This window comes from Lissotriton helveticus, chromosome 8 (genome assembly GCF_964261635.1).
Source record: "Lissotriton helveticus chromosome 8, aLisHel1.1, whole genome shotgun sequence".
Taxonomy (NCBI): domain Eukaryota; kingdom Metazoa; phylum Chordata; class Amphibia; order Caudata; family Salamandridae; genus Lissotriton; species Lissotriton helveticus.
The window spans coordinates 754565124-754587443 of record NC_136069.1 but is presented as its reverse complement, the minus strand read 5'-3'; the positions used below and the strand labels follow the sequence as shown (position 1 = coordinate 754587443).

Below are 22320 nucleotides of genomic sequence, written 5' to 3'. Positions count from 1 at the left end.
CTTCTAGTCTACTGAAATCCTACTGGTTTATAACTTAATGGAAGGCTAGATTGATTAATGTCCTCAACTTTGTTTACTTTGTAGGTCCTGAAGAGGTTAGAGGTCTACCTTCAAACTTTCGGTCTAGAGCTTGATGAATCCTACTCAAGACACCTAGAAATTAGGTATAGTTTTTCACAGTTGCTCTAAATCTCTGGGTGGTGAGAGCCAGCGCATTTCGACCTTCAGTTGTAGGGACCAAAACAATGAATATGGACAAAGGTCTTCATCAAGGCGAGGTAGATTTTGTGTAGGACTTGTGTTGCCATGTTTGGCTTGCAGAATCCGCCAAGATGGACTTCTTGGCTTGTCAAGTTTGGTGAGTTCTCTTGGCTTCATAAATCTTTGCTAATGCTCCTAGTAGACATGTCTCTTCTGTCTCGTTTTTGTAGAGTACAAAGGTTTCTGGATTCTCTTCATCCTGGGAGACTGCCCCGAACTGCTGAACGGAATTCGGAATTATACCAAATTCGGCAAAAAGGTAGCGCTTGGTTGAGAAAGCAAACTTTTTTTAAATGGTGTTAATCCGTTCATTAGTTTCTGAGAAATTAAAAAAAGAACAGTTTCGATATCTGAGCACTGAGGAGGAGTCACAAACCCTCCCGAGCACAAGCTTAATTCTGATTGTCTGCCAACATTCCAAACTAAAATGTTTTGGCAGCCATCTTGTGACTCGGTCCCACAGGAACCCCTCGGCCAAAAAAAGCTTATTTTTTTTAAAAAAACATAGTCGGAATTTACGCTGGGTGCGCAAATCTGGAAGAAAAAAAAGGAAGCGCAGGCTCTCGCGCTTTGTTTTTGAAACCCCCTGGGTGGGATAAGTCCCGGGGGCACTCAGCAATCAATTTGCGGGGGCACCCGGGGACCACCACCTCTCCGGGGCTTATTTAATTGTATGCTGGGGCACTGCGGCCCCCACACAGCCCCGGGGCTTTAAAAATAAGTGTGTGGGGGTCCCAATCCCCCCATGCTATCCCGGTGACCGCCACCCCCCGGGGCTTGGATAATGAAACACTGGGGCCCACCTCCCCACCCCCGGGGATCGGCACCTTCCCGGGGCTCTATTTTAAAAAATAATAAGGAAGTTGGGTTGAACTCCTTCTTACCCGATAGCTCTTTTCCAGATGTCATTGAAACCTCTGTTAAGAGGGCAGTGTTGGAAGTCCTACAGCCACTGGACAGAAAATTGCTGCTTCTTCCAGCAGCCCATCCTGAAATCCTCCACAGGATGGAAGATACTCAGGTTCTTTTAAATCCTGAACTCCAGGGGCCCAGCTCTCTAACCTCAACTTCTGAAAAGATAAGGGCAAAGTCCAATCCAGCCAGGACGGACACCCATGATACCTTCGAGCATATGCGAGATGCCTTTCTCAAACATTCCTGCCCCACAGGTACTGTATCCTTTGCACCAGAGGCTGCTGGGGCTCCACCCTCTTTGAGAGTCTTAGGGTTGACACAGGGTCAGAAGGAAGGGCTTCTAGTGAGGAACTGAACCTTTGCCACCCAAGGTGGTCTATTCCAACCTAGAAGTGACAAAATACTTCAAAATTGGCTCCAGAATCCCCAAATATAATTGAATATGTTTAAGCTGAACGACCTCTATTACCCCAGGTCCTTTGAGTGATCCGGCAGAAAAAGTCACCCAGTGGCGTATAGGTTGAGGATAAGCAGGTCAGGGCCTAACTGAAAGCGGTGTCTCACATCTCTCCTTGGAAGGGAATGTTGCGTCTACTAAGTAGATCGATGGTAAAATGTCTTGAGGGGCTCCAAGAAGAGGATCAACAGGTCCTAGAGATCCTGTCAGGGTAAGTTGTTTTATGTGGTGGGCCCTCTCACTCAAATTTTAGATTTGGCAGAGGAAGCCGAGGCTTCGGGTTATTGCTCAAGTGATCTTACCTGGTTGGGCGCAGGTGGGGGATTTGCCTGCTGCACTTTCCCTACAAAATGCAAACGATCCCCCCTGATAAAATTTGACCCTGGGTTATATCATTGCACACATATTGTCTAAAAATGTTATGAACCCTTCAATTACTCTTCTTCCACGCGGAACTACCCATACCCGGTCTCTTTCATAGCCAATGACTTTCCTTTTGCTGCTCCTTCAAGATCTCATTACTTTACACCACCTTTTGTACCTCTCTTCCCTATTCACAAACCCCTCTCTCCTGCTCTTTCACTAATCCACTGCTTTACCTCCTTTGAAATTCTGATCTCCATCCACGAATAAATCAGCCTAACCTGTTCACCACCAGCCTTAGAGGCCCGTACATGAAACATATATCCTCTTGTTCTGACTAGCAATACACCCACTCACCCCACTGTACTTGTCATTTAATCGCTCCTCCTTGTTATCTTCTTTGAATGAGAAGCAGCCCCCCCTTCTGCACCAAATCTACATTTCTTACCCTGATTTTCAAGTTTCTGTCATGCCTCACTGCTGCTATTCCTGTCCAACACTGTGAAATGACTGGTGTTCATCTGGTTCAGTACCCACATCATGACCACAGCCTACTAAATCACCTCTTGGGATTCCAATGCCAATAGAGTTTACTCAGCTCTATCCAATTTCCTCACCAAACAACACCACACCAGCTCTCCACCCTCATGTTCCTACATGTTTCTTCTGTATTTTGTACTTCTAACTACCACAAACATCTGGCCACTCACTTTTGTCCTCGAGGTTGACAGCTCACCACACCACAAGTTCTCGTTTTATTTTCTAACTGACATGTCTCTGTCTTCTGGAATTTTTCTATCTTGCCAACATTCTACTCTCTGTATGTTTTCCCTAGAAATGAATCCTTAGTCCTCAGATCTTTTCACTTTGTTCCATTGTCTGTGAGACCCTAGCTTCCTCACTTGGGTTCTTCTATTCCCTGGCGTTAGATCACATAAGCTCTTCTCTTTTCTCACACTAACTCCCCACCTCCAATCCACAACCCACAACTCATTCACAGCCATCCACAAGTGGAAGGCCTTCTCTCTCCAGTTGTATTGAACTCTGTCAAACTGAGATCAGCTGCTTCATCTCTTCAGTCACACTCCTTAACAGTGCTGCTCCTCATTTCCATACCAAACGCAGTTTTACTGACATTTCTCTGCCACTGCAGACATTTCACTCTCCTCCAAATATTTAAATTTGACCCAATTCCCATTCAATCTTTCAAGTCATTGATAAAAACCAAAGCCTGAGCACACCTGCCTGCAATAGCATCTAACCACAGTATTCCATCACCCAGCACAGATACGATCATCACTGTGCTACATGCAGACAGTTCAGTCTTCCCTGATTTCCCCCAACCACTTGCTATCGCCATCAAGCAGTTTGTCTCTCTGCAAGAACAGTCTGTGCTCAAGTTCCCAGACCTGGTCTGACACACTATGGCATCAGCATCTACTTCCCTTCCTGTGCAATATCTTTAGTGCCCCAACATCTTCATCTAACAACGAAATCACCATGAATAATATCCTGGTTAGAAACTGCTGCCCTTCTCGCTCCTCACCCATGAAATCTGCACTCCATAGACTTAAGTGGTTTATCTAATTTGGACATTTTAGATAGTCATGCGGTCCTCCCAAGGAATCTCTGGGCAAATCAACAGCCTTCTGCCTCCAAATTTGCACCTGTACATTGTAATTTATTTTTCATATGGCCTATGCTACTTACTGTACGATATCTATACTCCCCCACACACACTGCAAAGATGTTAAAGGTAACCGGTACTCTAACCCTACCTTTGCTAAATTTGGTAAAGTGTTTTGGTATGATATTTTCTTGGAAAATTAAAACAAATAACTACATTAGACGTCTTGAAGCGGAAACACATTTGGTAATTGTGCATACTATGATCTCATTTTAAACATGTGCGCAACAAATTTATGATAGTAGTACCTTAATCCTGCCGATCTTCTAACCACAAGGAAGGCATCTACTGCATAGCAAAACAACCACCAGAAGCAGGCACTATAAAGCAGCTGTATCCACATCTGCAGAAGAGAAACAATGTTTGTCACTGGCAATCATAAAATATTTGCTATATCTAGACTCAGGTTAAATGTTGAATTGTATACAATTTCTGGGCCAATTGTTCTCTCATTAGAACATTGTCGCAAGACATCTAGGGCAGGGAAGAAAACTGGACATTTTCACGGTCTAATCCAGAACAGACATTTCTGTGTAAAATATATTTAGAAATTGTAGGTATTGCTGGACAATCTCTTGTACACATTCACAAATATTTCTTGTACCGTGTCACACCAGAAATTCTTAAATATACTATAAAGTTTGCTACATTCTTGCTCCTCCTCTCGTTCTATCAAAGAGCACTCGGCTTTTAGCAAAGATCTAACAATAGTAATAATAACAATAATAATAATAATATTAATAGTAATATTTTATAAATGTAGCAAAGTTGTGAACCTTTTACCAAAGTTACAGATGTACACCTGAGACACTGACATAAAATGACCCTTTCAACCTTTTCCGAGATGCCTGATAACAGGAGTGACTCTGGGGGGTGAGGAAAGCAGTAAAGATCAGCTCTTTTCCCTATCCCGTCCTTAATAAGATTAGCCCGCAGGTGGGACACCTCTCAAGCTTGAGACAGGGAGTCTTTAGCTCCATTTAGAAATGTATGATACTCTCCTAGCCTAAGGAAAATGCCCTATCCCTTAAGCATGCCATTAGAAGGTTACACCAGAAAATTTCACCTTACCTGTTTTTTCTTTGATTTAGAGGCGTGAGGTTATATTATGAGCCACTACGAAAAAACAGGATATGGAGATGGGTGTATAGTACAGATAATTTCACATTAATATCTAACATATCTAAGAGGTGTAAGAGGCTGATTAGGTTTTTCTGGGGCAAGTGTGTCTTACTTCCGACATAAGTATGAGTTACACCTAAATCACACATAAGAGAGGAGCAACCACCCTTAGAAAAAGAGTTGTGAATCAAGCCCTAAATGCCAAATTCTACTACTGAGAAATCATTACATTCTTTGGCAATATAAATTTTCAAACAGTGGTGGTGTGGGTGTCCATTCAAATATCAGCTGGTCTAAAAAGTAATTACCCTGGAACAAATCTTTTGCATTTATCAAATATTAACACTTGGTAAGACATGATTAAAACACGGGATATAAACTGACGAAAATGCCCCTATTACGTCTCTAAAAAGATATCATTCAAATTGTGAATTTTCATTAAGATTCTCCGTATGCCTGTATCTGTAAGAAGCATGTACCAATTATATCTGAAGTATACCTCTTGGAACAGACAAATAAACGTACAACAATAGGATGCATGTATGTAGGTATTTATAAGCTATTTCTACAGTTCGATCCTAGCCAAAAGGCCACGAGGTGCTGTACATTTGTCAAATGCAAGCTTGAAGTCAGCGAGTAGTAAGACAGGAAGCTGAGTTTTGAATGATTAATGAATTGTGATGAAGTGTCTTTAAAGAGGTGAGTCTTCAACTCTTTACTAAATTGGAGTAGCATTGTGGCGGTCCTGGGTGGATACGGAAATATCGTTCCAGATCCTGGGTGCATAGATGGAAATGGCCTGTTGTTTTGTCTTTACTTTTTAACACTTTTTAGTCTGCAGACTGATGGTGTCTTTGCTGTGGTTGAGCAGAGAACCACCAGAGATGGTGAGCTTGTCTGTCAGATAAGCAGGGGTGTTTGGTGTAATGGCTTTGTAAATAATGCAGCTGGTTTTGACTATGGTGCGGTCTGGCAAGGGGAGACAATGATGTTCCATCAGGGTTGGGTGTTGTGATCATATTCTTTAGGCCCTGCGATGGCATCACACTCAATTAGATGTGTGATGTGTCACTTGTACTTTAAGTCTGTAGGTAGATGTGACTTGCTCGCTTTTTAAGTGTAAATTACTTCAAAATGGCAGACTTGAGTCTCCACTTGCACGCAGCCGATTCACATCCATCAAAAATAGGCTCTCAGCCAATCACATCTCTGCAATATGCTGATAACGGGGTACTCCTGAACCAAACTGGAGTTGGATAACAGATTAATAGATACTCTCAACAATTAGTGTAAAATAAACAAAATGGCAGCTAACCAAAAAACAATGAATACAAGTAGTTGCAATTCCACAAGATGACCGAGCATCTTCAACACCAATACTCTTTGGTATTCAATCGCTTCCGAAATCAATCAAGAATCCATCACTTACGCCAATTTCTAGAGTAATAAAAGCTACGCTCAGTTGCACCATTTGGCACCGAGGCATTCCCGGACACATTTTGCATTTTTTTAAATAAAAATACAAGTAAAACCCGCTGCTCCCTACTTAACTTGCCCTAAAATTTCATCCCCAACAAGGATTAGGCTTGAATTCAACCAAATTGAACAACTGGTGCCGCTTTTCTAAAATATACGCACACGCTAAGTACAACAAAAAGTACAGTGAAGTCTCTCATTTGGAAGGAAATGAATCCTGCTCAACTTAAAAAGAATAAGGCCTGCACTAATGCCTTGAATGTCAGTCTGCAACAGGCAGGAGTCGAGGGTCAAGCAGCACGTATCACATGCTCTGTTCAAGAAAATGATAAACAAAGAGACAACAGGAACTTCCTTCACCACAGATAAAAATAATTTCACTAAAACAAATCACGCATGGCTTGTAATAAATTCTTATAGAAGTCACTGTAATGTTGTGAGGACAGTGGAAACTGCCACGTCTCTCACAGTGCTGGAGGTGGTCCTGTTAGACCATTCCCCCCTTTAAGTGTAAGTTAATGAGTCGGTGCGGCGTATGCCGGCATGAAGTGATGTCCTAAATAAATAGCCTTGGGCTCTGAGCGTGGCTCGGGTTGGAGCTGGCCACTAACGTAACTGTGCCTCCAGGTGTCTTTATATATATCGCCCCAGGCCACGATACGACAGTCACCAGTGCTTATTAGGCTGATGTAGGTTCGCCTGGGTCGCCTCCCAACCCCTGATTTCCTGCCTAAATGGGTGGAGACTGGAGAGGCCCGTCCTGCATACTTGTCAACTATGTTCTCAATCTCAAGAATCAGCGGCACATTTTCTATTCACCTGTCCATGGCTAATTGCGAATCGCGGACTCTTTGTACATAACATTTTTATACAGGATGGTATTCGCACGTTGTCATGCCATTATTGTCTATTTGTGGGATGATTATCCACTGGCTCTTAATCAAGTCTTCCAGTTTTCAGTTTTTACTGATTTTTACAGATACATTCAGACAGTAAACAATGTTTTCTACCAGTACTTATTTTTTAAAGGCGGAAATATACAGAAAACGCTGCTCCTTGTGAGTGTCTCACCATGCTGTTCTTCATAAATTCCAAATCAACAGCTGAGCAGATAAAAAGCATGGGAAGTTAAAACAAACATTGGCAATGCAATAGGTCTTGCATTTTCGAGAGTTTGAGCTATTGGGATTGTAAATAAGAATGCCTTTTATTTATGACCAGACGTAGGTCCCTTGCTCACTTTGCCACTGGATTCAAGCTGGCCTGGCTGATGACGGCTGATTAGCCAGAAACCGGTCCCAGGATGCTTGTTTCCGGTCCAGGGAAGACATGGATGGGCAGTTCGGGCTGGACTGTTCCCATTAGGCACAGGGTCAGACTGATTTGCATATCGCCATGTCTGAACTGGGGTGGCAGAGTGAGCTAAAGAATGATGATGGATTCAACCCAGATCAGTTGACTGGGGGTGAGTGCTTGCAATGTTCAACACTCCGTCCATCATCCCCTTTGGGTTTGCTTTTTTTTTAAAACCGAGATATAAAAGGCATTGTCATTTACAATACCAATAGTTTGAGCAATTGCAAATGCATTAGGAGAGAGCGTGTCCTGCCTTTTCCTGCTGGCAACAGCATGCAGGGCAAAGCTCTTTGAGAAAATAGTGCTTGGAGGCTGTAATTAAAGCCTACCGAGCAACACAACACGTAAAAGGGGGTGTCCTCATGAGAGGTTACAAAATAGGAGAAGCTGGTACTAAGGAGGGACTACTAAGTCAGTTGACTAATGAAAAGCCACAGCTTACAATGGACAATCACAGAAGCCAATGACAAAACTGGGCGGAGAGTGGGAGGAGTTCCACTTCCATACCTTAATACAGCATGCCTTGCTAAGCAACGCATGCACTGCCCAGGCTCGACCTAAAAAACAGGATGAGATTTCCTTAAATACAGACATTACTTAACATATATTTATATATAATGCAATATTTACATGAGGGTGTAGTGTTTTGTTATATTTGGCAGCTTAATGTGCTAAAGTGCGACATGCATCAAAGTATGAGTGCATGTTTATCAGTTAAATAAATGTGGAAATTTACCATTTTACTACCCATTTATTCTCAAAACACAAAATAAATATGGATAAATACCAATAAGGTGGCCAAAAAATAAATACAGATAAATATAAACGGAAATGTTAAAAAAAAAATACCATAAAACCAGGAGCCCTACTCATGATTTAACAGCTTATGCTCATGTATCCTCTTCTCCAGTGTTGAAACACAAGTTACTGAGGTGTCATATGGAACTCAGGGAAGACACATAGACAGCAGAGTTCTTTATCATCTTTACATCAAGCAGAAATTGCAGGTGAAGACTCCACCAGGAGCAAGATGTATCCTTCTCAACCTCCAGATCTATACTTTTAGCCAACCACGGCATGGTGGAACTGGGAGATATCATTTGACAGAATATCCACTGTTCATCATCACGATGAGCCAACTATCCCTTCAACATGCTAGTCATTGTCATTATCTACCCTGTATTCATCATCATGTTTCCCATTATGTGTTAAGAATTCTCTATCAATGTCAGAATTTCCCATCATTGGTCAACATCGGTATAACTGGATATGTCACAAATATGTTCTTTGGTAAGCCCATTCTATGTTAGTTTCTCCATCATTTACACTTCTATCTGTGGAAACACACAATGGGTACGGCAACATTTGGGAAGACAATATGCACAGCCAGTGGTCTGCCCATAGTATATTGGGCCTTTTAGGCTCGCCCCACCTGGGGAGAGGTGGAATTGACAGCCAAAAACCAGGAAGAACGCTGCGAGCCAGCTGGGATTTTAATAGGGGCTGTACATGAGGGAGTAGTGCAAGTTCCAGCACAAATGTTCCAAATGCGCATGGAGGCAGGACCTTGTGCACTGTTTTGACACGGCAGGGAGCCAGCAAGAGGGCTATTCAGGGGAACCAAAGGGCAGTGGCACAAGAGTCAAGGGGGTTCAGGCATGCCTCAGCCCATGCCAGGCAACTATAGGAGAGGAAGGGAGCACAGGGACCTGGTGGGAAAGCTCATATGCCAGTTGAGCGGGACAGGTTGAATTTTAGTCTCCCATCTTGCGTTAATAAGGTAGATGCAGCAGTGCTGAGGGAGGGGTTTCATTGGGGGTTCCGACTGGAGTACGAAAGGCCGAGAGTAAGACAGTGGGCTGAAAATCTCAAATCTGTCAGGGAACATCCATAAGTGGTGCGGGATAAATTGCAGAAAGAAGTTTGGGAAGGCAGGATGGCGGGTCCATGTGATGACTGGCCGTTGGGTAATCTGATCATGTTTCCAATAGAGGTCGTTCCCAAAAAAGAGCAGGGCCAAAAGGGGCACTCGGTAAATGATTTTGTAGCTGAAGATTTGGCCTTGTGTCTTATTCTTCCATGGATGTGTTTATGTCACTAGTGGAGCGGGGGTAGGTGCGGAGATAGAGAAGCATGACATAAAATCAGCTTTTTGGTTGGTACCAGTACAGCCAGAGGACTTTCAATTGCTGGGCATCCAGTTTGAGGGGAAGTGGTGTGTAGACAAAACCCTGCCAATAGGATGCCCTATTTCGTGAAAGCCAAGGTTAAGGTCAGAGATGTTCAAGTGCTCCTGGGCCATCTAAATTTCACATGTAGGGTGGTACGTGCAGGCACAACTTTTTGTAGGAGGCAGGCATGTCTCTGCCACACCATCATGTGTGGCTGTCGGGAAACAACCCTTACAACACAGTCATCACATCACACTACATTTACAACACAGTCATTACATCGCAACATCCTTTACAACGCATGTCACTACAACGCAGCCATTACATTGCATGTCACTACAACGCATGACACTACAACGCATGTCACTAAAACGCAGGCATTACATCGCATGTCATTACAATTTATACCATTACAACGCATAGTACCCCTACACTATCCAATACTTACCCTACTGTTGCACCCCCTGGAGTTAGAATAGTATTTTTTACCCCTACACTATTTAACACTTACCCTACTGTTGCACCCCCTGGAGTTAGAATAGTAATTTTTACCCCTACACTATCCAAATTATACCTTAAATGAAATGTAATGGTATGCGTTGTAAAGGTATAATGCGATGTAATGAATCGCAAGAATCGCTGCTCAGCCAAACCAGCCATGCGAGCGCTGCATTGGCTACCCGTCACGGAAAGAGTGCATTTTAAGTCACTCTGCCTCACACACAAAATACTCAATGGGAAAGCTCCCCCCATACTCAGAGATCTGGTTACTCCCTATACCACCTCCAGACCTCTCCGGTCATCCAATGCCCACCTTACTAAACTACCCAAGATTTACAGAGTACGATCAGGAGGTCGACGCTTTTCATACAATGCGTCCAAGATGTGGAACTCCCTCCCCTCTGACCTCCGTGCACAACCCAACCTTCTGACATTTCGAAAATCTCTGAAGACATGGCTGTTCCCGTGAGCTTCTCTCCCTCTTCTTACATCTGTACTTGTTCAGCGCTGGGACGCTCACGGGCAGCTATGCGCTCAAGAAATCCAGTAACATTAACATTAACATTAATGGAATGGGCTGTAAATGTAGTTTAAAACAAATCGTTGTAATGGCATGCGATTTAAATGTGTGCGTTGGAAGGGATGCTGCGGTGTAAAAACTGCATTGCAAAGGCATGCGTAGTAAATGTATGCATTGTAACGCCATACGTTTGTCGCTGTCTGCAGGTGTGAGGTAGGATTTGCATATGTGGTGCTTCTTTTTGTACTCGTTCAACTATACATTTGTACACGCTGCAAGACTTTGAGTGAGATGTCCAGATCTACTCCATTGCAGCAGGAGTTGTGGGGTTTGGTCTGTACTAGCAGAGGTGGTAGTACACAGAGGAATGGCCCGAGGCTTGGAAGCATTGGGCCGCAATATCACATTTCTGGAGTTCCTTTCATTGGTTGTTGCTGTTTCCATGTGGGGGGGGGGAAAGTTGGCCCACAAAAAAGTGTTGATCCAGATTGACAATATGGCAGTGGTTCAGGTGGTGAACAGTCGGTCAGGAACGCACAGGTGCTGAAGTTGCTACAGATTTTTGTGCTTGAATGCTTGAGACATGACATTTTGTTCAAGGTGGACAGTGACTTTGTGGATGCTTTGTCTCATTTACAGTGGGAAAGATTTCTTCGGTGGACAGGGACAAGACATATATGCCAACGGAGCTATGGACAATGGGACACATAGGTTGTTCTAGCTAGCGGTAGCATCTTTGACAGAGTTAACCAGAAAATCTTATACACCTACATGGGAAGAATTTTTGAGCAATGGCGCTCACAAGAGACTAGAGGGCTGGTAGAGAGTAGACTTTGTAGTCCAGTTTATATTGGCACTGATAGAAAATGGGCTTTGGCGAGTCATGATCCCACAGAAGTTGGCAGTGATTGCGTTCATGGGGAAGTTGCTCTGGGGTTATGCACCGTCAGTGGTTGAGCTGGGGAAGAGTATGTTGAATGGTTGGGCCAGGGAGTAGGGTCATTTGGGGCCACAGCAGAAGCCTCCTACTTGGCAAGTTTTTACACAGGTGAACTGAGCTCTGCCGGCTATATGCAGCGCAGAAGAGGAAACAACGTTGTTCATGACCAATTGTTGAGAAAGCAGTTCATTGCATTTTTTCTCTTACTGCTTTCAATTTCGGTTCTGGGCCCAGAGGCTGCCGGCTTGTCAGTGGGGATAGCGGAGCATACTTTCGTGAAATGGGCTAATCCTAAAGCCTTAAAAATTCCCCAGGGTCAGAATCTGGGCTTCGATGCAAGTTTGCTTTCGGTGTCCTGGTATGGGAAGGGTGGTATGTGCTGGAAGGAGCTGTTTCTCAGTCTGAACAGGTTTAGGTTGGGAAAGAGTTGCCCTGATGTTTTGTTAGTTCATTTAGGGGGAAATTACTTGGTGGTGGAGAAGGGCTTTGCAGTGCTGCGAGCATGAAGCAGGATTTGACAGAGATCAAGATGCAGTGGTCGGGTTGTTTTGTGGCATGACTGAATTTATGCCTAGGGGAATTTGGAGAAATGCTAGCAAGCCGGCGGCAATTGATAATGCTAGGAGGAAGATCAGCAGGGAGATGTGAGGTTTCTCCAGGGAGGAAGGACTGGGCCGAGTGGAGCATTCCAACCTGAGACATGATAGAGCAGAGTTTTTTTAGGAAGACAGGGTTCGCCTTTCCCCCTAAGGGATGGAATTATATTTTTGGGAAATCAAGGATTTTTAGCTAGGACATTGAAGGTACAGCAGTGACCAAAAAACACTTGGGCGTGCAGAAAAAGTCAGTTTAGTGTCTTTTTCCGAGTGGCGGTTTGCCGACAAGTTTGCAAGGGTTTAGCTAATGTTATTGTTATTGTAATCAGCGAACTAGGCTGAAAGGGAGGGTGTGAACAAGCTCACACTGGAATGAGGCGGGAAGTTAAAGGTTACATTATAGGAAGTTAAGTCTAGTAGATGTTAATAGATTCAATGTTAAGCAGTAGGAAAAGTTAAAAGCGTCAGAATTGCTGGAGTGCAATAGGTTAAGAGGTAGATACTTGCTGGGTTACGTTATGTGGCGGAGCGGGACATTCAGGGGTGGGGTAGGAAATTAGGTGACAAACTTTTGTATAGTGAGGTTTTTGTTTTGTAATGTGGACTGCCCAGGAATTTTTTTTCGATGTGCACCTGTTTCAATAAAAGTGGCCTTTTTCACACATAGAAATGCGTCAGTGGTCAGTCCTGTGCCTCTCTCACCCAATCGGTTGAAACTGTGCTGTCTTGGGTCCTTCCTCTGCAGGTATTAGCTCTCTCACACCTCTGCTTTCGCCTGGTTATTTTCGATTTTCTTGGTCTACAGCAGGGACCGTCATAGCCTCATTAGCGGAAGTACTGGTAACAGGATAACTAATTGAGTAACTGTGGCACTATAGTTCTCTCCTCATACTGCTTTGAAATTATCTGTGCTTCATATCCAAGTTTTCAGGTAAAGGCTTCTATCCAGGAAATAGTAGGAAAAAAGGCTTAGCCATGCAGTGACAGAAGTTAGGGTCAGGGCAACAGCCTGTTTCATCCACATTGTCCGGTGAGCCAGTTATTTAATTTGCAACAGTGAACTAAATACAGCAGTAAATTTTAAGGGGCACAGAAAATAGGGAGAGATATATCAGGCCAGCAGACACTAGAAACAGACTGAAACTACCAAGAGCAAAACAGGTTGATGCTGGACAGTCAAGGATCAGTCTAATTTAAGGTGTTGTGATCCAAATTCTCCAGTGTTTGCAAGATGGTGTTTAGCATATGTTGACTGGAGGGAGCATGGAAGATGCAGGTTTGCTACAATATCTATACCCAGGGCTCTTACAAGTTTTATCCTGGTCAGTGCTAGGAGTCCGGCTCTGTTTGATTTTGTTCTTGTCCTCCCTAGGTGAGACAGTCAATGGCTTGCCCTTATTGGAACAACATACTCCGAGGTGTGTGATGATGCAATTTTTAAGATTGCTAATTCTTGGCCAGAGCTAGCTGAGGCCAGGAAAGGGAAGGTAGCACAAAATAGTCCAGACCAGTGCAACACCACCTCTGCTCTCAATGCAGCTTCTCAAGCACCTTTTAAACACAGCACATAACTCTATGCAGCTCGCACTTAAGCCGTGTGGGCTACTGCACTCCGCTGATCCCCAACTAACCCAGTGCCTAATACAGACGGTTGCAGGCTGGGACCTCAGGGACTTTAGCTTTTTTATCATAAAACAGGCTTAATACAGGGGAATGAAAAAGGAAATACGAATTAAGGTGAGACTGCGGTAAAGTGAGAGTTGATAAGGGACTGCTTTAAAGTTAAAGAGCAGAGCAAATCTAAGGCAGGAACTATGGGCTGAGAGGGAGGGCACCCTGGCCCAAAAAGAAGGAGAAGACACCAAGGCAAATATTGGAAGAAGCTGCTACTAAGGATAGACGAGTTAGATGAGCGAGACACTGGGGGGGGTTCAAATAGATATTGCTTTGAGATAAGGCGGGATTATGGAGAACTGTGTAGACTCATTACACTGCGCAGGAGATGCTCTCAAGGCTGGCATTCTGACGAGGTACCAGGTATTCCAACTGCTGCCAGCGAACTCAGAGCATGGGTATAGAAGGGGTTGCCTCTCATGAGTTGTGATACAGATGTATAAATAGAGGTCTTGAAAATGGAGATTGACGTGGAAACTCTCTGATCTGGGTGAACCCACCAAGAATCCTTCATAGCTAAACTTTGACTTTACCATTATAACTGCCTCCAAGGCAGTAGCATCTCTCCCTCCCCATGCATAAGAAAGTCACAACTTATGCATGCTGGGCTTGGCTCTGCTCTCCACAAAAAATACCCCTCCTTATATCGAGGTATAGAACCTAGAATATATACAAAATTGTGCTGCACATTGTTAGCAATAAATCAGCCTGGAGGCATTTGCTCGGCCTGGCTCAACCGAATCAGGACTGACAATGTGATCATAGGCAGCAGGGACTGGCAAAGTCAAACCAACTAGAAACAAAAAATAGGCATGTGACAACTGGAGGAAAATAATGAGGCAACTAAACAGGCCTGCCTGGCCTACTTGCATCTGACTTGGCCTTACTTAGTATCCTTGGTCTAGTTCCGAAAGGGTTCAGTTTAATATTGAATAGTAGGCTGGCATCCTTTTATTGGTCAGTGATATCAGAAGAAATCTAGTTTTGGCAAGACTGAGATATAGGAACTGTCTGGTTAGCCTGGTGTCAATGATATCAAGACCTTTCCTAAAGGAAGCTGTGTCTTAATCAGAGCTAACTTGGAGCTTGGGATTTTTCTTTTTTTTACCACGTTTCTTCATTACATTTTCACAAGGGTCATAATACATATGACAACAAGGCCTACTGTCTTAGCAAATACAGCCTGGAATAAACACCGAATAAAGAGCTGGAAAAAGACAAATTGGCAACCCAAAATTTTAGTCAAGTAAATATGACATAAACCATGCTTCCCCATCAATGTAGTAGCCACACGGTTCACAGGTGTCCTCTGGATTCCTAGCACCAACACAAGTAACACTGGGAACAGATTATGGAGGAGGGGGGAGTAAGGGTGTAAGGCGCATAGAGATAGGCATTTCGACAATTCCATTCCTATAGATAAGTCCATTTTTCTTTCTTAACCTCCAATCTCAATTAAGAGGTTTCCTAAAATATGCAGATTAAGTTCTGTTATATTGAATTTTCTGTTACTCTGTATGAAGCTATTATCTTAAATTGGATCATTTAGAAAAATGCCTTATAAACAATTGTTTCTAAAAATTATATATTATATTTACCCAAGAGAGATTTCGGATAATCAAACGCAGCATATAAATCTATGGACAAGACTGGAAGCGTGGCTCATGCTTTATGTTTCTTTATTGAATACAGTAGCCAAGTCACAACAAACCACAATAAAACACATTGCCTATACCATCAAACACAACATTAAAGGAAAAGAATCTCACAGAATTACCCAGTCCATAAACTCTCTCAGACTCATTCAGGGCCTCTGTCTATGCTGTTCCATAGCCAGATGAGTATCCTTTGCTTCCTTTTTGATGATCCCATGCGGTGAGCCATTTATGATTGGAATAGAGGTGTAGTTGAGGCTTCACATATGTTTTCACATGATTTTGACTCATGCCCCTGATGTCAGTGCAGCAGAGCTAGATGTGCACAGTACTTGAGTGAGCCAGTCACAGCATCCGCATGGGATTTCCAGGTGGCGTTGCAGCATCAGAGCTGCACACCAGGAAGTGAGGTCCCCAGCTTCTGCTTGCTGCTGCATTGAATGGGAGGAGTCTGGGCTATTGAGTCCTTCCTGGTCTATCAGCGTATTATTCAGCGTTAGCCGCATTCTGGCACTATTACTCTTTACTAGTGTCAACTTGTGTGGCTCGTGCTGCCCCTTCCAGGCTGACCAAGCCTTTTTTCTTTTATTTAAGGAAGCAGGGTTCACTGACGCGCGTGAGTCCATAGGTTATCCTTCACAGTTGTGGCACAGATCCACAAAATAAAGGACCTTTGCACTGAACTGTCACTATGGGTCCTTCTTGCCAGGAAGTCTGGCAGAGGAATGGGCATGTACATCCTACGAAAAGGAGTATGTCGAATAACACATCTTTCAGACCCTGACTGGAGACCTCTCCAAGGTGGAGCTCTGTCCAGAGATTTGGGATTTGGGTTTTGATGGTGGCGTACACCTCATAGACAAACATATGTAAAAGTGATCACATTTGATAGAGAAGAAGATTGTGATCTAAAAGAGTCTCACGTTTTTTCACTTTTGGACCTCAGGTTTTTGGACCTCTGCTGTGATTGAGCCACTCTAATGGAGCGCAGCCGGATTTGGAGTCTCTGCGCATGTTACACATAAGCATGGGTACACGCAAACGAACATATGAGTGAATACTAAATGAGGAAGGTTGTTATCTGACTGAGCATGGCATCTGTGCAGAGGTTGTTCCCAAGACGTTCAAGTCAGCTGTGGAGCTTTGCTTGGGCACATCTGGAGTGTGTGCAGACTCCCACCTCGTAGAACTCTTCACCTCCATTTTAAAGCCTCTGCACGGGGAAAAACCTTTGAGAAGCAGATGAGAAACAGAAGAAGAAGCACAAACGCATACCTGTCTAGAGGGGAAGGGCTCCGGACGTATACTACTTGTGCTTTTTTAGACTTTGTTTTAAGAGTTAGTGGCAGTAGCTGTCCAACTTAATCCTGGAGCCAGCAAAGCATGGAGTCTGATGGAATATTCATGGTTGTGGGGCACTCAGCATGAGGACAGGCTTCTGTTGGATATACCGGCATTCCACGCGTGTCAGAAGGCCACTGGTACTTGATGGGGGGCATGCTGAAAGAGGGAGCTGCTGCAAGGACACTTATGGGTAGGAAACTACTAAAGGCTAGACAGGAATGCAGGTGAGGCCCTACCAGCCAACTTCAGCTAAGGAGGAAAACACAGCAGTGACAAAGGACTGTACAAGCAACCTGAAACGACCAAGAAAGTACCATCTAAAATGTGTAGTCCAACACGACTCAAAAGAGAACTCCAGGAATCTAAAACGTGTCAGGAGTAAAATGCACCAAGGGCTCTCAAAATGCCCCATCAGGCCAGAGTTATCTCAAAAGGTAGCAGCCACACATGCGCAGCGCTCAGAGTGATGCAGAGGATATGCTGGCTATGCCTGTGTGCCTTCGAGTTAATCCCAAGCGGGATCTTAAATTTGCACCTGGAGAACCCCGTGCCACTACATCCCACTCAGTGGACAACTGCACAAGCCAGCACATGTAGCAAACATTGCAAAATAAGGTGACTCAAAAAATTCCTACTAAAAGAGAACAACCCCAAAAAAGATATAGGCCATAGCGCATCAAAGGAAACGCCGTGACCTGTTGAGAGCACTGACTGAAACCCTTGCATGGGCTATTAAAATGTGCAAGATGTTTTATGTGGTGCACCATCAAAACTATTGTAAAGGTTCTGGGGAGCTGTCACGAGCAGTGCAGCCACCCACAGAAACCGCTACCATCATTTTAAAAGTTGGTAACCCTAAGACTCCTGGGGTAATATATTAGTGACTCCAGGAGAGGCTTATATGCTGACAAGCTGTAGCAAGTTAGTCAAAACAGCAAGCCCAGCATCCTTTTTGAACTAGGATATTGTCCTAAAATGGAGCACTGCTATAGGGGAACACTGTTATATAGTACTAAGGTATAAGGAATACAATTCGTAAGTCCCATAAACCCATCTCCCCACTTGGGACATTTGTACGTGATTCCTTATTGAAGGTTGAATAATGTTATGGTGATTTCTAATGACAAGAGGACATTTTTGTTTATTTCTTTTTTGTGATTAAGTGCATTTGTTGGATGTGATGATTGTTCCCTGATTAAAACTGGCAAACAATTTCTTAGCGAGAAACCTAGTCTACATTGCGCCTTCCGCTTGATGGTTTACTAGGTTTTTTTCAGTCCAGCAACAAAGATAAACAGGTATGGTCACCGGATCTAGCACTTTACCTAGAAGCTACACTAAACATTTTTATTGGACAAATTGAAAACAAAGGTGGCCAAATGCTGACGGTTTTACTAAAAGATTGGCATATATAAGTTGACAATTCTCTAATAATTGTTAAAGTATGCATTCACCCGGGCAGTAAATCAAGAGATTTTTCTCAACAAATGTATTCAATCGTCTAACAAAAATGCCTATATGATTACCCTCAGCCTAACATCAACATGAATCTGATGCCATCTTTACTTAATAGGATTTCTCCTGGTGTATCCTAACCCAGGCAGAATACAAGACAAGGTACAGAGACACCAAGGACTAATTAATTACAAAAAAGAGGTTGCAGCACTTGGCTGAGAATTTTAAATGGGCGATTCCAATATGATCTTCCCCCAGCATGGACCTATCACTCTTCAACTACATGTTCCACAATTGACTTCACAATGGTCTCTTTGCCCCTCTTTGCCTTAATAAATACATTTTGTGAATTGAAGATAAGTTGGAAAGCGGCCACCATCCACAGGTAATCAAGCTCACCATTAATTGCCCCAGGTACAAGACCGCAAATAATCTGCCTGGAAACTTGGGGGCATATTTACAAATAAAATGTCAAAGCGCTGAGCTACGCCAAATTTGGCAGTGGCGCTCTACGACATTTTATAAACGCTGGGATGCGCATTATTCAAAAGAATACGGTGCACCCCTGTGTTTCCCCTATCACTGGCAAAAAAAGCTGCCTAGTGCCAGCGCAGGCCCCCGGCAGCCATGTTGCAAGGGTGCCAGCACTGCACGGAAGATTGTTTATGTGCAGGATGGAACACCTTCCTGCACATAAATAATCAATAATGATGATTTGCTCTTTCCATATGTGATGCAGCATGCAGAACACATGGAAAGAGCAAAAAACTTGTATAGTCATTCTAAAACCTGGTAGTCCATGGCATTCGTTTTTGGCCCTGCCTCAGCCTTGTAAATCTGGGGAGCTTCAAAAAGCAATGGGTACTGCAGTGTAACACCCACAGCAACACCCAATGCATGCCACTTTGCCACAGCGGACTGCGGTGAAAAGAGGCATATTTACAAGGTGGCGTTAAGTCACGCCAAGTGGTGTAGCACCACCTTGTAAATTTGGGAAATTACTCTGCGCCACCAGAGCTTCAAAAATAGTGACGTTCCGGTGGCGATAGTGGCTTGTACATATGCCCCTTGGAGCCAATCAATCTTACGACGATCCGGTGGACCCAGAGTACAATCGACTAGGTTTGCATCTTACATTGGTCAAACAATTATGCTCAATCCCCGATTACTAACTGGGAACTTTTTGTGACCAAGAAAAACAGATCTGTAGTCTTTTCTCCAGCATGAAAACAAATTATTCAACTCTCCTGGCTACTAGGGCCGCAAAAAAACAGCTGAACAGAGCCTGCACATACTGAGGCATGCCCCAAGTGATCAAGATAGTCTGGGGATCTTGAAACACGTAAAAAGGACATATAAAAAACTTCTGTGGAAGGAAAGTCATTCCTCAGAAAAGGCGTTCTGGGCTAAGTCTCTTTTCTCAGTAGAAAATCTAATTCTGAAGACTTCTGGAGAATAGTAATAGCTTAAACAGAGTGCCAAATATGACAAACAATTCGACTATTATACAATCTAGCTTGGCATATTATTTAAATATCTGTATTTGCCCTACGTTAGAAAATAACCTACTGCTAGCAACAGAAAGGCAAGCAACTGCAGGGGGTTCTTGATTTTGATTGATTTGAATTAATTTTTGTAAAGCGCTAACAATTGCCCTGAGACGTCTTGGCGATACTTATGACAGAAGGGACGGACAAGAATTTATCAGCTTTCCAGAATAAACTTTTCAAAGATACAGGGTGACAATCCAGGTCTTAAAGTCCTTCCTGAACATAAGCAAAGAGGTGAATTTTTTAGTTCCCAGGGAGACGATTCCAGTATAGTGCCATGCACCGTATGAGGTGTCTGCCTTCACAGGTAGTTTGTCTGAGGGGGGGGGACAATCAATTCTCGAGCTGAGCTCGAACGGGGAGTCCTATTTGGAAGATACATTCTGACCCTATTTCTCAGGTACATCGGGCCCTGGCCCTGCACTGCCTTATAGGCTATACAGAGTCCCTTAACCCCTTGGGCGCGGCCACGATTCTGCGCCTGTGCGGCACATTCCGATCGCGGGTGCGGCACACGAGCACTGTGTGCCATGACGGCTCCCGGCCGTCATCAGCATGGAAGGGGTTAAAGATGATATACATTTTCTCACTGGCAGCCAGTGAAGACTGCTGATGGCTCAGGAGACTGAACCGTGTCTAGGGATCTTCGTAATAAATCAAGCTGCTGCCTTTTGTACTGTCCTTCTCTGTGTTTACAAATTCTCAAGCTTCAGGATCCGCTGCTTTGGACGACAGGCTATCTTTCACTGAAGAGCGAGTTTTAAAAGAGATACAGGCTGGTTGAGGCGACAGCGTGCCAGGTCCAAATGAAATCCCACAAGTACTGTACAAAGTTAACCCCACTTTTTAGTCTAATGAAATGACCTCAGTTTTCAACAGTGTTGTGGAGCTCCAAGCAATCCCTGACTCTTGGAGAGGATCAGTGATTACCCCTACCTACAAAGGAGACAGGCAGCAACCAGAAAACTAAAGACTAATTGCCCTCCTTGATAACAAGGTAAAATACTCTGAAGGTCTGCTTTTAAAGGAGTTAATAGAATGGCCAGCCTTTATACCACAGAATCAAGCAGGCTTCACCCACAAAGTACGGACCATAAAAAAACACGTTGGCACTTTCTATCCTAATTGACAAAATGAAACTGAATAAAAAATCTCTATCTCTGCTTTGTTGACTTTAAGTCAGCATTTGGCTGCATTCGACGCAACCATCTTTGGGCGAAATTACCATCTTGGGGCATTCTTTTGGCATTATTAAAAGCAATACAATCCTATACTCAGGTACTTGTGTACATTCTCGGAACCACCCGTCAGCTTAGAACAACACAAACCTCAGCATCGTACTAAACTCCTCCCTCTTCATGAACCGACAGATCAAAACCTTCACCTTCAGCTGTTTCAACATCCTCCGCAAGACTTTCAAATGGATCCCCCCGAATCAAGGAAGACACCCACCCACGCACTCATAACCAGCAGACTGGACTACGGAAACGCCCTCTACGCCGGGATCAACAAGTCTCTACTCCACAAGCTCCAGACAATACAGAACACCGCAGCCAGGCTCGTCCTCGGCATCCCAAAACATGAACATATCACCCAACACCTACAGGACCTCCACTGGCTTGCAGTCGTGAAGAGAGTCACTTTCAAGATACTCACCCACGCCTACAGATGCCTCCACAACACCGGACCCCAATACCTCAACGAGAGAAGCTCCTTCCACGTACCCAAAAGAAACCTCCAATCCACCAACCTCGCCCGCGCCGAAACCCCGCTCATCCACAGAGCCAGAACAGGAGGAAGAGCCTTCTCCTACATTGCGACCAAGACCTGAAACGAGCTCCCGATCAACATCAGACGCACCCGCACCCTGAGCATCTTCAGAAAGACACTTTGAACCGAGCTGCTCGACCCCCCTCCTCCAGCGCCTTCAGACCCTTACAGGTGAGTAGTGCCCTTTCAATCCCCTGATTGATTGATTGATGTGTAAGAATAAAACTCGGTGAAGTCTCTACTCTTTTGAGAAAAATCTACCCAGAGGGTTTGAAATAAGGATGTGTTTTAGCCCCTTACTTATTTAACGTATTTTTGCCTGACATGTCAAAGGCACTCAACGCATTCAATACACATCCGTCTAAGCTAGGACACCTAACAATCTCAAATATTTTATATATAGGCAACATTATACTTATTAGTCAAACAAAGGTTGGCTTTCGAAGCCTTTTTGATGAACTCCGCGATACGCAATAGAGAACAGTATGGTAAATAATAACAAAAAAA

At 43.8% G+C, this 22320-nt stretch overlaps 1 protein-coding gene across 4 annotated transcripts in view; it reads right to left on the bottom strand.

The window, feature by feature from the left end:
* The window catches only part of GPR143 (G protein-coupled receptor 143), a 367151-nt gene that overhangs the window by 321620 nt on the left and 23211 nt on the right, over positions 1–22320 (bottom strand). For all 4 annotated transcript variants that reach the window (XM_078657595.1, XM_078657596.1, XM_078657597.1 and 1 more), the window contains exon 3: positions 3932–4026. In XM_078657595.1, coding sequence (XP_078513721.1) covers positions 3932–4026 — 95 coding nt within the window. The remainder of the gene's footprint in view (positions 1–3931; positions 4027–22320) is intronic.